The following is a 16,446-nucleotide window of genomic DNA, read 5'->3' as shown; positions in this document are numbered from 1 at the left end:
ATACATAGTTTTAAGTGACTATTGATATATTTACTTTGCACACAAAGCTGTTTTCTATTATTTTTAACATACTATTGTAATTTGATTCTCATTGCTATTTCTCTAAGATTTAGACTGGGAAAAAAGTGTATGTTACCACTGCCTGTAGTTTTGTAGAAAATTAGAATTTGTTCTTTATATCTGAACACTTAATTTTCTTGATTTTTTTCTCTTTAAGATTAGAGGAAAATAACATCCTGACTCAATAATCAAGAGGTACTGTATATTTCTTTATATATGTTTAGACTTGTGGAATAAACTGTGGATCTTATTGCTGTGTATTTCTAAGAAATCTTGAACTTCAGGATTAGAAGGCAGAGTTTCATTCTATGGATTTGAGTATGTAAAGAGATTAATACTGAGGTTATTTGTCTATACAACTACTTTTTAAACCTCCTTTGTGTTAAGTGCAGTTTCATTTATTTAATAAGAACGACCTGTGAGTCCATGTAAAACACTGAGGTCTTGAGGGCCTGAGATTTGAGAAATGTCAGATCATTAGAAATCAGAGGGGCTCAGAATGGTTAGTTGAGGATCCATAAGAAGTGTTAAGGATAGCCAGGGTTCAGGTAATGCACAGAGAGGTGGTGTGTCCACAGCAGATCTCCAGTAGAGATGGGTGGTCACCCCTGGGCAGAGATACAGTAGGCAGGAGACTCGCCTCTGGTCTGCCCAGCCGTGCACTCAGTGCTCGGATCCCCACTCTGTTCAGTCCTGCCTGGTGATGCCCAGCCTCTTGGCAGGAATAGCCTGTCTCCTGAGACAGCTTTTTCTCCTTTGGGAGTCAGGTAGCCTTGGATTTGAATTCAGGTTTTTTCACCTATTGGTCGGACATTAATTCCCCCTTTGTGGCCTCTGTTTTGTAATCTGTAAAATAGATTTAATGCTTAGATTTAAGGGTTGTTATTAGGGCTAAAGGTGAAATAAGTGGTTGCTTCTGGTGTCATCATTGCCATGCCATTGTCAATCAGCCTGTTATTCTTTGTATGTAACGAGAACCCAGCATTGAAGACCGGGAGCATGACTTTTTGACATTGATCCGAGTTCTTGCTCAGGGAAGTACAGGAGTCAGTATTTGGGGTGGGGTGGGATTGTGTCGATCACAGTGGAGGTTAACATGCTGGAGGAGGGGGCCACAGGAACCGTGGGGAGTTTCTTCCCTGCAGGAACCGTGACAAGCTTTGCGTAGCCAGGTCTTCCAGGACTTTCTCATCAGGGCAGCAGCCTTGTGGGTTTGATCCCTACCACCTGTGCCCCAGGGTATTGGATTTCTCTGGGAATTTGCTGAAGATTTTTTGTTTCTAGGATTTAGTTCTAATTCTAGATTTCTGAGTTCCCTGCACAAGAATTTGAATTGTGTTTGCATCATGCACAAAAAGTGATGTAGTTGAAAGCAGCTTTATATCACCCATTCCCCTCCCAGAAATGGGTGTATTTCACAGAGTGTAGGCGTGGAGTGGGAGGAGGTGCCCTGGAGACAGGGTCGGGAGCCTGGCAGCTCTGCTGCAGCTAAGGCCTCAGGTGAGCGTCTTGGGCTCACTTTCTCACTGCAGAGTTGGGCAAGTTGACTTTAGTGTGTGGGTCTAAAGTTTCTTCAGGAGAACTCAGCTTCAGGTAGCTAGCTGAAATATTTCTCTACTATTCATGGTTACAAATTATGCCATTTTATTGCCATCCCGCCTTATTGTGAATTAGCATCCGCATATTAGAGAAAACATTTGGCCTTTGGTTTTGTGGGATGGGCTTATTTCATTTAGCATGGTATTCTCCAACTCCAGCCATTTACTGGCAAATGCCGTAATTTCACTCTTCTTTAAAGCTGAGTAATATTCCGTTGAGTTTATATGCCACATATTCTTTATCCATTCATCTATTGAGGGACTCCTAGGTTGGTTCCATAGTCTAGCTATTGTGAATTGAGCTGCTATAAACATTGGCGTGGCTGCATTACTGTAGTATGCTGATTTTAAGTCCTGTGGGTATAAACCAAGGAGTGGGATAGCTGGATCTCATTGCCAGTTTTCTGAGGACTCTCCATATTGCTTTCCATAGTTGTTAAACCAATTTGCAGTCCCACCACCAATGTATGAGTGAACCTTTTCCCCCACATCCTCGCCAACATTTATCGTTGCCTGTATTCTTGATGATTGCCATTCTGACAGGAATGAGATGAAATCTTAGGGTAGTTTTGATTTGCATTTCTCTAATTGCTAGAGATGTTGAACATTTTTTCATGTATTTGTTGATCGATTGTATTTTTTCTTCTGTGAAGTGTCTGTTCAGTTCCTTAGCCTATTTATTGATTGGGTTATTTGGGTTTTTTTTTGTGTTCAGGTTTTTGAGTACTTTATATATCCTAGAGATTAATGCTTTACCGGAGGTGCATGTGGTAAAGATTTTCTCCCAATCTGTAGGCTCTCGCCTCACATTATTGATTGTTTCCTTTGCTGAGAAGAAGCTTTTTAATTTGAATCCATCTTATTTATTGATTCTTGATTTTACTTCTTGTGCTTCAGGGGTCTTGTTAAGGAAATCAGATCCTAGGCCGATATGGTGAAGATTTAGGCCTATTTTTTCTTCTATTAGGTGCAGGGTCTCAGTTCTAGTGCCTAAGTTTTTGATCCATTTTGAGTTGATTTGTGCAGGGTGAGAGATAGAGGTTTAATTTCATTTTGCTGCATATGGATTTCCAGTTTTGCCATCACCATTTGTTGAATATGCTATCTTTTCTCCAGTGAATATTTTTGGCACCCTTGTCTAGAATGAGATAGCCATATTTATGTGGATTTGTCTCTATCCTCTATTCTATATCATTGGTCTACATGTCTATTGGTGCCAATACCATGCCGTTTTTGTTAGTATTGCTCTGTAGTATAGTTTAAGGTCTGGTATTATGATGCCTCCCAGTTCACTCTTCTTGCTAAGGATTGCTTTAGCTGTTCTGGGTCTCTTATTTTTCCAAATAAATTTCATGACTGCTTTTTCTATTTCTATGAAGAATGTCATTGGGATTTTAACAGGAATTGCATTAAATCTGTATAACACTTTTGGTAGTATAGCCATCTTGACAATAATAATTCTGCCTACCCAGGAGCATGGGAGATCTTTCCAATTTCTGAGGTTTTCTTCAACTTTTTTCTTTAGTGTTCTGTAGTTTTCACTGTAGAAGTATTTCATCTCATTTGTTAGATTGATTCCCAAGTATTTATTTTATTTTATTTTTTTGAGGCTGTTGTGAATGGAGTAGTTTTCCTAATTTCTCTTTTAGTGGATTCATCACTGATGTAAAGGAATGTGTTTGATTTATGGGTGTTGATTTTATATCCTGCTACTTTGCTGAATTCATTTATTAGTTCTAGGAATTTTCTGGTGGAATTTTTTGGATCTTCTAGATATAGAATCTTTCATCAACAAATAGTGATAGTTTGAGTTCTTCTTTACCTATTTGCATCTCTTTAATTTCTTTCTTTTGTCTAATTGCTCTGGCTAGAGTTTAAAGGATGATGATGGATAGAAGTGGTGAAAGAGGAAACATCCTTGTCTTGTTTCAGTTTTTAGTGGGAATGCTTTCAATTTTTCTCCATTTAGAATGATGCTGACCTTGGGTTTATCATAAATAGCTTTTACAATGATGAGGTATGTTCCTACTATCTCTGGTTTTTCTAGTGTTTTGAACATGAAGGTGTGCTGTATTTTGTCAAATGCTTTTTCTGCATCTGTTGAGATGATCATATGATTCTTGTTTTTAAGTCTATCAATAAGATGAATTATGTTTATTGATTCTGTATACTGAACCAACTCTGCATCCCTGGGATGAACCCTGCTTGATCATGGTACACTATCTTTTAAATATGTTTTTGTATGCGATTTGCCAGAATTTTATTGGGAATTTTTGATCTCTGTTCATCAAGGATATTGGTTTAAAATTTTCTTTCCTTAATGGGTCTTTGTCTGGTTTTGGTATCAGTGTGATATTAGCCTCATAGAATGAGTTTATAAGGGTTCCTTCCTTTTCTATTTCATGGAATACTTTGAGGAGTATTGGTGTTAATTCTTCTTTGAAAGTCTTGTAGAACTCATCTGAGAATCCATCTGGGCCTGCGCTTTTCTTTGTTGTTAGGCTTTTGATGACATTTTCTATTTCATTACTTGAAATTGATCTGTTTAAATCATGTATGACCTCCTCATTGGGTAGGTCATAGAAATTTGTCTCTAGAAATTTGTTGATGTCTTTGATATTTTCTATTTTATTAGAGTATAAATTTTCAAAATAGTTTCTAATTATCTTCTGTATTTCAGACATGTCCATTGTGATATTTCCTTCTTCATCTTGTATTTTAGTAATTTGAGTTTTCTCTCTTTTTCTCTTCGTTAGCATGGCCAGGGGTTTATCTATTTTATTTGTTTTTTCAAAGAACCAACTTTTTGTTTTGTAATTTTTTAATTGTTTCTTTTGATTTGATTTTAGCTCTGATTTTAATTATTTCCTGTCTTCTACTGATTATGCTGTTGATTTGTTCTTCTTTTTCTGTGGCTCTGAGATATAGTGTTAGCTCATTTATTTGTTGACTTTTATTCTTCTAATAAATATACTCAGTGCAATAAACTTTCCTCATAGTTCTGCCTCACACTGTCCCAGAGATTTTGATATATTATATCAAAGAATTTTTTTATTTCATCCTTGATTTTTTTCTACTATCCATTCATCATTCAGTTGTATATTATTTAGTTTCCATTTGTTATAGTAGCTTCTACTTTTTATTTTATCATTGATTTCTAATTTTATTTTATTGTGGTCTGAGAGAATGCTTGGTATTATCTCTGTTTTTTTTGTATTTACTAAGATTTGCTTTGTGGCATAACATATGGTCTATTTTAGAGAAGGATCCATGTGCTGCTGGGAAGAAAGTATTTGCTCATTGATGAGATATTCTATATATGTCTGTTAAGTCTAAATTATTTATTGTATTATTTAGTTCTATAGTTTCCTTATTTAGTTTTTGTTTGGAAGATCTATCCAGTAGTGAAAGAGGTGTTAAAGTCACCCCATATTATTGTATTGTGGTCTATTTGACTCTTGAAATTGAGAAGGGGTTTTTTTTGATGTACATAGATGCTCCATTATTTGGGGCATAAATATTTTATAATTGTTATGTCCTGTTTATCTGTATTTCCCTTAAGAAGTATGAAATATCCTTCTTTGCCTCTTCTGATTAACTTTGATTTGAAGTCTATTTTATGGAAACCCCTGCTTGTTTATGCAATCCATATGAGTGATAAGTTTTTTCCCATCCTTTCAACTTCAGCCTGTGGATGTCTTTGCCCATGAGGTGAGTCTCTTGAAGACAAAATATTGTTGGGTCTTGCTTTTTAATCCAATCTGCCAGTCTATATCTTTTGATTGATGAGTTTAGGCTGTTAACATTCAAGGTTATTATTGAGATATGATTTGTATTCCCTGTCATTTTGATTTATTTCTGGTTTTTTGACTTAGTTTCTCATTTTGGTTAAATGTCCCTTTAGTGTAGATCCTTCCTTTGCTGGTTTTCACTTTTTTTTTTTAACTTCATCCTCATGGAATATTTTGTTGAATGCTTTGTAGTGTAGACTTTCTAGTTGTGAATTCTTTTAATTTTTGTTTATCATGGAAGGTTTTCATTTCATCTTTAAATCTGAAACTTAATTGTGCTGGGTATAAAATTCTTGGTTGGCATCCGTTTTCTTTCAGAGCTTGAAATATATTATTCCAGGACCTCCTAGCTTTGAGGGTCTGGGCTGAGAAATCAGTTGAAATCCAAATTGGTTTCCCCCATATGTAATTTGATTTTTTTCTCTCCTAGCCTTTAAAATTTTATCTTCATTCTCTGTGTTAGTCATTCTCATTATAATGTGTCTTGATGTGGGTCTGCAGTAATTTTGTAGATTTCAGGTCTTGTAAGCCTCTTGTATTTGGTTTTCCATTCCATTCTTTAGGTTTGGCAAATTTTCTGCTATTTTATCATTGAAAAGATTGTGTATTCGTTTGGTTTGTGTCTCTGCTCCTTCATCTATTCTGATAACACTTAAATTTGGTCTTTTCATGTTATCCCATAATTCTTGGATGTTCTGTTTATGGTTTCTTACCATCTTCCCTACATGCTCAACTCTGCTTTCAAGTTTCTATACTTTGTCTTCATTATCTGAGGTTCTATCTTCCAAATGGTCTAGTCTGTTGGGGATGCTTTCTATTGAATTTATAATTTGGTTTACTGATTTTAAAGATTTCTGCTTGTTTTTTTCATAATCTCTCTTTATTGAAGTGATCTTTCACTTCCTATAATTTTTCCTTGATTTCACTCCTTATACTATTTTTTAATTCATATATTAATTTAACTGTATCAAATCTGAACTCCTTCTTGGACATTTCCTTTACTAAGTTATCAGTGGCTTCTGTTGTTGAAGCATCTTGGTTTGTTTGGGGTGCTATATATCCTTGTTTTTTTATGCTCTTAGTGTGTTTTCCCATCTAAAAGTATGGATATAAGGCAGGATAAATTCTACTCTGAGACCTATCTGTAGTGTCCCTGAAGGTTTCCAGCAGTTCACCTTTACTGGTGAGACCAATATCAACAGCACCCAGTGAACACAATATATAGCTTTAAACCTAATAGCTAAGGCATCTACTGCTTTCTCACATTAAACCAGAATGATGAATTCAATAGCTATCTATAGTACAAACAGAAAATTTGTTAAAATGATTTACAGTTTCAAGTGGTGGATGAGAGAACAGAGGAAGTGTAGTATACAATATTTGCGAGGGAGGAAGAGAGAAGCTAGAAGTAAAAATTCACAAGAAGAGTGGAAGAGGAGCCGACAGAGATTGGCTGTTTGTTGGAGAAAAGTTGGAAAGAAAATCCAAGAAAATAGGCAAGAGAGAGGAAGCATACGAGCAAAGAGAAAAAATTAAAGACATAAGAATACAACAGAACTATAAACCACCATTCATATCTCATTGTCCTCCCCACACTGATGCATAAAAAACATCCTGTTCCAAGTATGGTAGAGAGATTAGTAAATCATAAATAAAATAGGGCTGGGGATGTGGCTCAAGCGGTAGCGCACTCGCCTGGCATGCGCGGGGTGCTGGGTTCGATCCTCAGCACCACATACAAATAAAATAAAGAGGTTGTGTCCACCGAAAACTGAAAAAATAAATATTAAAAAAATAAAATAAATATTGCTAGAAAACCAAACTGTCTGTCAGTGTTCAACAGATTCTCAGTCCTGTCTCTGACATCTCTTGGGATCACCAAGCCCAGATCAGCCCTCACAAACCCAGTCTCTATCCCACTGATCTGGGCTTCACATACCTCAGACTCAGCCACGCTGCAGTCTCAAGATCTCAGTGCTGCTCCTTCCTGCAGAGAGACCACCAGGGATACACTCCTGCAGAAGAGCAACCCCGAGATGCAGCAGCAAGACAAGGGCCACCAGCACTCTCAGCAGGAAGACTCCAGTCTCCTCCAAACCTGCAGGCACCCCCACACTGGACCTGCAGGTCCTATCTGGAGTCCCCGGACAGAGGCTCTTGGGGTGGTAAACTTACTGGCACCCAGGCCCCAGGCCTTGGCTGGTGTCCCAAAATGGGTGCAACCATGTGCAATCAAACCTGGAGTTTCCCCTGAAGCAGTCCCATAGGCCATGGTAGCACTGGTAGTGGCGGTGGTTTTTGGCAGCAGGCAGCAGCAGCGGTGGCTGCAGGGGCAGCTGCAACTGTAGCTGTGGGGGCAGATCACCAGGCGATCTCCGGGGTCAGCAGCAGTGTCGGCTTCAGTTGCACCCAGGGCAGCGGTTTCTTCTGTGGCAGCAGCACCCAGAAAGAAGACCTCCCGGTGATGTCAGGGGGGCAGCAGCACAATCAGTGGCAGCAGCAATGGTGGTAGAGGAGGCGGTTGATTGACAGGAGACTGACAGTTCAGTGGCAGCGACCATGGAGATAGTGAGAGAATTCGTGTCCGAGATAACCGAAGCCGTGTCCAGAGAAGAGACCTAAATGATCACTTTGATCCTGGTCTCGCTTTTGCCTCTTGGAATGGCCTGAAAGATTTTCTAAGTTGAATAGCTGCGTGGCTGTTGTGGTACTGGTCTGGGACGTGTCTAACTTGTGGCTTTCTGGACTTAGCTATTGGATGGACATCCTGATGAGAAGTCTGTCTGTCTTTTGGAGAAGAAGACTTATGGAAAAAGTATCAGCTGTACTTTTTTTGACCAACATGTAGAATCTCTCAGAACTGAGCTTACTCACTGACCCAAGTTCACATTTGATTTGATTACTTTCTTAAGGAAATTCAGCTATAACTTCAGAGTTTCTGAAAGTTACTTGGCCCACAATGCAATGTGTAGATTCTTTGTAAAAGTTTCTCTTTACTCTAGGGTAAAAATCGTGTGCACAGAGACATGCAGGGGACTGAAGTCATGGTTCTCAGATGCCAGTGCATGGGCTGGCTTCCTCAGAATCCCCAGGGAGCTCAGTCTCACGTGGACAGCTGGAATAGCCCTCCCTGGAGTTTCTGACCACTGAGGGAGGGGAGATTTGTGACTGAACAGTCTATACATGCATGTGGCCAGGTTTGGGCATTTTTTATCATGCTGCATTTTAATTGTAAGTTTATAAGTCTCTTTTGCCACCTGATTTGGTCTCTTTTTATGCCATGCACTAATGTACTCCAATGAGAACAACAAATATTGGGTGGACGTTGAGTATGTACTCAACTTAAAAAAAGCAGTACATAATTGGGGGACTATGGCTGTGCATTGTTATCTGATACACCTTTTCAAGTTTGCTGATTCTTTTCTGTTTGTTCTCTTCACAGCTTTCTCATCAATTTGGAAGGAGTTAGGCCCCAGGGACATTTCAACATGCACAGACATTCCCAAGGAAATTCTAAAGTCACCCCCTCCCCAATCCTAAGTGAAAGAAAGCATGGGCGCAGTTCACAGTGACAGCAGAGGGATCCGGTCAGGCAGTGTGCTTTTTATGGACTCTGTGGCTCGCCCAGGAAGACAAGCACAGACTGTCTGGAGGTCATTGTCCAGCCTGGGCTGTCGTGCTCCAGCACTGTCACTGGCCACTCAGCTTGTGGATGTCATGTCTTTTCTCTGATACTTTTTGGATAATTTTTATATAACAAAATCCTTATTCTATTTATAACTTTAGATAATAAGGCATTATAAATGCATTACCTAAAGTAAAATATTTGGCCTCTTATCTTTCACTATTTCTACTTCACATTAATTTTTAGCTGTAAAATTGGTAAATGGATTCTTACTACTATCTCTTTCCCTTTTTTACTATTTGGTTTTCTAATTTGATTTAGATGGTAGAGAATTTTCTTTATTTGAAACATTGTATAGCATTGCAATATTTAAAAATAAACTAGTTAAATTTGCATGCCCAAAATACGGGTTGATTGAATTCCTGTTTCTTTGGTCAGAGGCTCGTGGGACCACACATACATCATGGCCACCGAGTCTCTCGTTCCACCTCTGTGTGATCATGGCATCTCGTCAAAGTTGTTCTATATGATTTTCAAGGACTTAAGATTGACGATACCTGGATATCTAGAAAATTCTTAATTTACTAATGACGTTTGTACTTTATTATTGCAATATAAAGTACTCAACTAGTTTATTTCAACAAACACTTTATCCCTCTTTCCTGTATTTCTTAATTATTTTTAAAAGAACATTTTCAAAGAAATCATTCTTTGATGGCATTTTAATGTATAGATAGAATATATTGATATGAAAAGGTGATAATGATAATTTAATAAGTTTATAGAATACTATGAAAAATACCAAGTTTTTTTTATAACTAGAAAGTCATTGTCTTGTATATTTGCTCTAAATGATAACCACAGGGACATCAAAATAATTTAAAAAAGGTAAAATTACTAAGAAATCATGATACACATACTCCTGTACTGTACCTGCAAGTCCACAATGATGTATAGATGGACTATAAGCAATTTATCTGATTAGGATAACCCATAGATTGAATTTTTGAAAACTGTTAATTTTGAAATAATTTTAGATTTACAGAAGATTTTAAGGATTGTACAGAGACTTTCCTATATGTCCTTAGCCCAGCTTCTCTGAAGATTAATCTCATATATCTATACTTTTGTCAAAACTAAGAAATTAAACACAGACCACACTATGAACTATAACCTTTAGTCAGATCCCATTGTTTCCCCACTGATATCCTTTTCTTAGTCCTGGGAACAAGATGCCATGGTATTCTGTTCCAGTTGTCATCTGCCTCCTTTTCCCTCTTCCTGACGTTTCCTCATTCGGCTCTCTGTTTCCCAGACCTTGTCACTTGTAAAGCTTGCTGGTTAGAGATTGTGTAGTATGCTCCTCGGTTTGAATGGGTCTGTTTTCTTACGACTGGGCTGGCATTACAGATTTTGGGGAAAAGGCCCACAGAAATGAAATGCCCCCTCATCCCATCATATCCTAAAGCCTGTGATCCCCACGTGATTACTACTGGCGATGTTGACCTTGGTCGTGTAGGTGGTGTCTGTTGGCTCTCTCCACTAAAAAGTTTCTAGTTTTGCTTTTCTGTCCCGTTCCTTATAAGTGAGTCACTGAGTTTAGACTTAGGACAGGGGCATCAAGCTTTCCAGGAGGAAACAGTATTCAGGAATTTTGGTGCATTTGTTGAAAGCACCATGGTAGTTAGTAGTATTTGGGGAAAGCTCTTTGGGTCTCTGTGAACGTCCTCTTTCTCCTTAGTGTTTTGCCCACTTGTGTTCGAATCCAGCCTGGATCCTACCTGCAGCAGCTCTTCCTGTGGTACTCCAATGAGAACTTTCCACCATTCTTTTTTTAAAATTTTTTTTAATTTGTTCTACTTAGTTGTACATGACAACAGAATGCATTGCAATTCATCATACACAAATGGATTGTAGCATTTCAATCCTCTGGTTGTACACAGTGTAGAGACACTGTTCGTGCAATCGTACACGTACCTAGAGAGATGATGGCCATCTCATTCCACCACCCCATTCTTTCTACAGACATTATTTAGAGTTCTTCCCTAGGAAACAGTTGTCCCTCTCACACATTTACTTATTTATTGAATAACTTACTATATTGTATGGACTTATGGGTATTTATTTCATTTTCAGGCTGTAATCCAATGCTGTCACTACCTTGCTGCTTAAAGGCTTCCAGTTTGGACCATTGGAATTTTTTTCATGTTGGATTCTGACATTTCCCCGTCCTTTTGTTCTCCCCTAGGTTGACTCTTAATAGCAGTCCTATAAAATAAAAACCCAATTCAAAAGTTAGTTCAAACACATTCCTGAAACATCATCAATTTCATTATAAATGAGCAGTTGTCTTCCATATTATGACAGGTCTTAACGTTTCCTTCAACTAGACACCGTTTATATTTAGAACCTGTGGCTCTAACGTGTTAATAATACTTGCCACCCACTTCCCTGTTTCTTAAGGTGGATGATTATCATCTTTATTAAGTGTTGCAAGAATCTTGAGGGAAAGACTTTGAGAAGAATAAACTCTTAACGTGAAGATCTTATAAAAGGAAGTGAGACCAGGAAAGACTTCACGGTTGAATCTTAGGAGTTAATAACCTTTTCCAATAATATTCTGTTTCTTTACAAGATTATTATTAAAAAAATCTAACGGAGAGATGAGTTTCAGAGAATTTGAGTTTTTTATCCCTGCAGTGGCTGGGCATGGAACCCAGGGCCTCATGCATGCCAGGCAAGCTCTACCCCTGAGCCACATCTCTGAACTTCAGAGAACCTCTGAATAGTTAAGAATGATTAGAAAAGTGTTTCTTAACAAACTTTCTCAGCTAGGACGTGCTTAATTCCTAGATCCAGTTAAGCAGACATCTAGAATTGAGTTTGGGAAAAATGGCTTCTAATTCAGCAACGTAGAAATCCAGTTCTGAAAACTACAACCAGCTTCTGGGGGTTCCCGAAGAATGTAACCAGATGAGCTGAGCTTCCAGAGGTGATCTGGACTAGGCTTTGTGGGGAGAGGTGAAATTGGAGAAGGTACCAAGTCAGTATGATGGTGGGGCTGGGAGTGCCCTTATGAGTCTTTGAATTGGTAAGATGTGAAGAGGAAGAGAACAGGCTTGGTTTTACAAATGGAAGCTGTCAATAACAGTTTTGTCCCTGGACCCAGGTCAGGGTTGTAAAGAATTTTAGGATTCAGAAATTCTATGAGGAACTCATTCCCAGGAAGATAATTATCTTATTTATGTATTTTTTACTTTGTGCACCTAAAAAAATTCAAGCAGTTCCAGACAATGCAGTGCTTCTCTGTAGATGGTGTTCTGATACCCAGCTGTGCTTTTTCAGCCATTTATCAGCCGTCACCAGTTGGGGCACAGCCTAAAGGCAATATTTGTTACTCCTTAGAGTACTGGTGGGTGTACCAGGCAACCGGTGGTACACAGAGCCATGGCCAGGGTTGGCAAGGGGAGCACAGAGCAGGAACACTGTGTCAGGACGGCAGGTGAGGAGAGATTCCCTATAGAGCAGCCCCCAGGCACAGCCTTAGTTAAGGGAGTGAGTTTCCAGTGACGGGTGGGAGAGGAAAGCGGCCTACCAGGCTGAGAACTGCAGATGCCAGGGCTGAGCCCTGAAAGCTCTTGGTGTGACCTGGCAACTGCTGGGACTTGCATGGGATGTGGTGACAAAGGGGTGGAGCTTCTGAGACCTTTGGCCCCAGGTTGGAACTTCTGACATCCGTGAGAAGCCCCTGGGGAGTGGAGCAGTCCTGAGCCCAGGTGCTGACGCCCCCTTTACCTGTGGCCCTCAGGCCTGGTCTCTGTCTCCAGTGCCTGTTTTGTGGCACTCTCTGTGGGAAACATGACTAATGCTATCCTGCTTAGCCAAGGTGCAGTTTTCCCGTTTAAGCTGTAATGCACAATTCCTGGGGTCTTGATGTGCAGCTTGTGTGGGGTAGATTCAGGCAACGAATGTGTCAGGAACATTCCACGGGAGAGGGCCACGCCTATCCCAGCACCAAGCGGAAACAACAGAATGAAATTAGTAATTAGATCATCCTATTTCTTCACCATTTCCCCTTTTTCTACAAAATCATTAGATTAAACTTCTTTCTCCTTCAGTGGAATAATCACCATATAATAATTTAGCACTCCATTATATATCTTGCTTATTCCCTAAATATTTGATATTAAAGTACTACAGACTCCTTAGAAAGCAGGGGCTTTATATATTCTTTTCCATTCTTACAAACACCAGGGACCCACTCGGAAGAAATGGCTTGGGTTAGAATGAAAGTGAAATTGTTGTCACTCTTTTCTAGAGGGGACCAGACTTCTGGGGGCAATTGCAGTGTCTTTTTATTGGTGTGGTAGATCTTTGGGACTTTTTTAGGGCCTTTGGTAAGTTACTTGCCTTCAGTGCTTTGGACCCTTTCAATCAATAGGATAAAATTAATTCTGTATTATAATTAACGCTAAGATTGGTGACAGTTCATAGACTCATTGATGCGATTCGTTTAGTGATTATTTCCCGAACGTCTATTCTGGGCCTGGCATTTTTTAGGCATTGGAGATAGAGAAGTGAACAAATCAAACAAAAGTCCTTGACGTCATGGGCTTTATATTCTGCACAGGGGAGACACTAAATGAATAAATACATATCTGTGGTTATCAGAAAAATATCAGAGGAGAATGGAGAGCCAGTTGGGAAGGTGGGCATTGCTGTTTTTAATCTTAAATGGCTGATCGGGGAATTACTCATCTTTTCAGATGACATTTGAAGGCAAAGACCTGAAGGAGAACTAGCCACCCACATGGGTATCCAGCAGAAAAACATGCTAAGGAGAAAGGACAAGCTAAAATGGCCCACGTGGGAGTGTGTCTGGCATAACTGAACAGATTTCAGAATAACTGGCGGAGATTGCAAATGGCAGAGTCCTAGGAGAGGTCGGGGGTTGCTGGCGGGGGCGATTCCGGAGGCAGACCATGGTCTTCTCTCTGAGGTGGGAGGCTGCTGGATGGTTTCCGGCAGTGGAGGGATCCTGGCTGGGGTTACTGGCTGCTGTGTTTGGTGTATGAGGATGGGGGCTGGGAGGTCAGTCAGGAAGCTGTTGGAGTAACCTAGGGGAGAGCTGAGGATAGCTTGGAACAAGGAGGTGGCCTTGGGAGTAGTCAGATTCTGGATGATTTTGAAGATAGAGTGGACAATTTGCTGAGGCATCAAATAAGGAGGCAGGAGTATGAGAATTATTGAAGAGTACTCCGGGGCTGGGGCTGTAGCTCAGTGGCGGAGCGCTTGCCTGGCACCTGTGAGGTACTGGGTTTGATCCTTAGCGACACATAAAATAAATAAAATAAAGACACACTTCCATCTACAACTACAAATTTTTTAAAAAAGAAAATGTTTTTAAAAAAGAATACTCCAAGGATTTTGGTTGAATGACTAGGATAAAGGAGTTGCCATTCTGAGATGCAGGGGACTTGGAGTCTTAGGGTTTGGGGAGTGGGTAAGAAAATGATTTGGACACAAAGTTCGAGATGCATTTTTTTTTAAAAGATGGACACAATATCTTTGTTTATTTGTTATGTGGTGCTGAGGATTGAATCCTGTGCCTCAGGTGTGTGAGGCAAGTGCTCTATCACTGAGCTATAACCCCAGCCCCATAATGATAATTATACTTTTTTTTTGGTGGTGGTGTTGGGGATTGAACCCAGGGCCTTGTGCATGCAAGGCAATCACTCTACCAACTGAGCTATAGCCCCAGCCTGAGATGCATCTGTTGGCTTCACGGCAAAAGATAACAAGAGAGAAGTGGGAGCTGAAGGTAAAAATTGGGTATGTGTGTATAGGGCTTATAGGGTCCCCAGCAGGGTGAGCAGATGAGGAAGAGATTGAAGGGCTGTTCCTAGACACTGTGGAGTCCAGAGGATGAGGAAATGCCAATGGAGGAGTAGCCAGAGAGGGGATGGAGCGGGAGGAAAGCCAGGAGATCTGGGTGCTGGAAATCACATGAAGAGAGCACTGAATGAGGTCCCAGACTGGACATTCCACACCAGAGCAAATGATCGGAGTAATCATATTCTCACCACCACAGATCCCCATAGAAACAGGCCAGTCAGAACAGAGGAGAATCTGGGGTTTTGGTCTAGGCAGAGGGTCTGCTTGATCCAAAAACCTCCCCTGTTGAGTTCCATTACAGGTTTTGACTTGGGTGTATTTTGCAACTGATGTAGGTTCTGTTTGGAGCTACAGGATGAAATCTATAATCTGGATTTCCTAATTCCTTATTCAAAGTGATATTCAGCTCTAGGAGGTTGTGTCCTTGAGGAACAAATTGTTATCTTCTTGTGTTTACTTATAGTTTTAGTGCAATTGTAACCATAAAGCATATAGATCGGAGGAGTGGACACAAGGAGGAGAATGTGCCTTGCTGAACACCAAAGCATTATCACAGTAGCCACGGGAAGGCCAGTACAGGAACAGATAGAAGATGGAAGAGAAAACACAAAAATTTATATGGTTATTGTGAATATAAATTTTTCATATGATGATTTCTCAGAATGTAAAGGAACTTTTTTTTAAAAAAAATGATATTGGAAACAGTTGAATAATTGGATGGAGAAATGTCAAAATATCACATACTCTCCTATAAATATATTTGAATGAATTTGAACATATCATGAATCATGAAACTATAAAACCAAGGGAAATATTGGTGAACAGTTTTTATCTGATCTGAGAATGGGAAGGAGATTTATGGGGATGACATACAAGTTGAACTCATAAAATATTTCTGAATTGACAATGTAAAAAATGAAAAATCTAGGGATGTGGCTCAGTGGTAGAGCATTTGCTTGGCAAGTGCAAGGCCCTGGGTTCCACCCCCCCCCAGTATTATAAACAAACAAACAAACAAAAAATCTATGTTAAAAAAAGTAGCCAGGGGCTGGAGTTGAAGCTCAGTGGTAGAGCGCTTGCCTAGCATGTGTGAGGCGCTGGGTTCGATTCTCGGCACCACATGTGAAGATATAAAGGTCCATTAACAACCAAAAAAAAAAAAAAAAAAAACCAGCCAGGAAACATCTATAAGGCAAGTGGCTGGGAAGCAAGGCAGCTGGGTGACATCTAGAGGGTTAACTAATGTGCTTTGTGAAGAGCTCTTAGATGAAGGCCCCGAGAGAATCATAAACAAAGCAACCAAGAGACCAGCTCATAAAGGAAGTAGAAATGGCCAGTGAGTCTCAGGGAAGGGTTAGCCTCATTAAAGTCAAATGATTGGAAACACCAGCACCAGGAGGAGCTTCCCCATCAGAGGTGCCGTCCACCCTCCCACTCCTGGGGGTCAGCTGGACACAGCTGCTGCTGCTCCACTAGG

At 39.8% G+C, this 16,446-nt stretch overlaps 1 protein-coding gene across 1 annotated transcript in view; it reads left to right on the top strand.

The window, feature by feature from the left end:
* C5H12orf75 (chromosome 5 C12orf75 homolog) overlaps positions 1-9,294 on the top strand; it is a 41,856-nt gene extending 32,562 nt beyond the window's left edge. Inside the window, exons 5-6 of the mRNA XM_026398973.2 lie at positions 218-255; positions 8,892-9,294. Coding sequence (XP_026254758.1) covers positions 218-222 — 5 coding nt within the window. The 3' untranslated portion in view covers positions 223-255; positions 8,892-9,294. The remainder of the gene's footprint in view (positions 1-217; positions 256-8,891) is intronic.
* Positions 9,295-16,446: the final 7,152 nt, after the last annotated feature.

The sequence above is a fragment of the Urocitellus parryii genome, chromosome 5, assembly GCF_045843805.1.
Source record: "Urocitellus parryii isolate mUroPar1 chromosome 5, mUroPar1.hap1, whole genome shotgun sequence".
NCBI classification, from domain to species: domain Eukaryota; kingdom Metazoa; phylum Chordata; class Mammalia; order Rodentia; family Sciuridae; genus Urocitellus; species Urocitellus parryii.
Note: the sequence above shows the minus strand (reverse complement) of the source record. Positions and strands in the feature narration are given on the sequence as shown.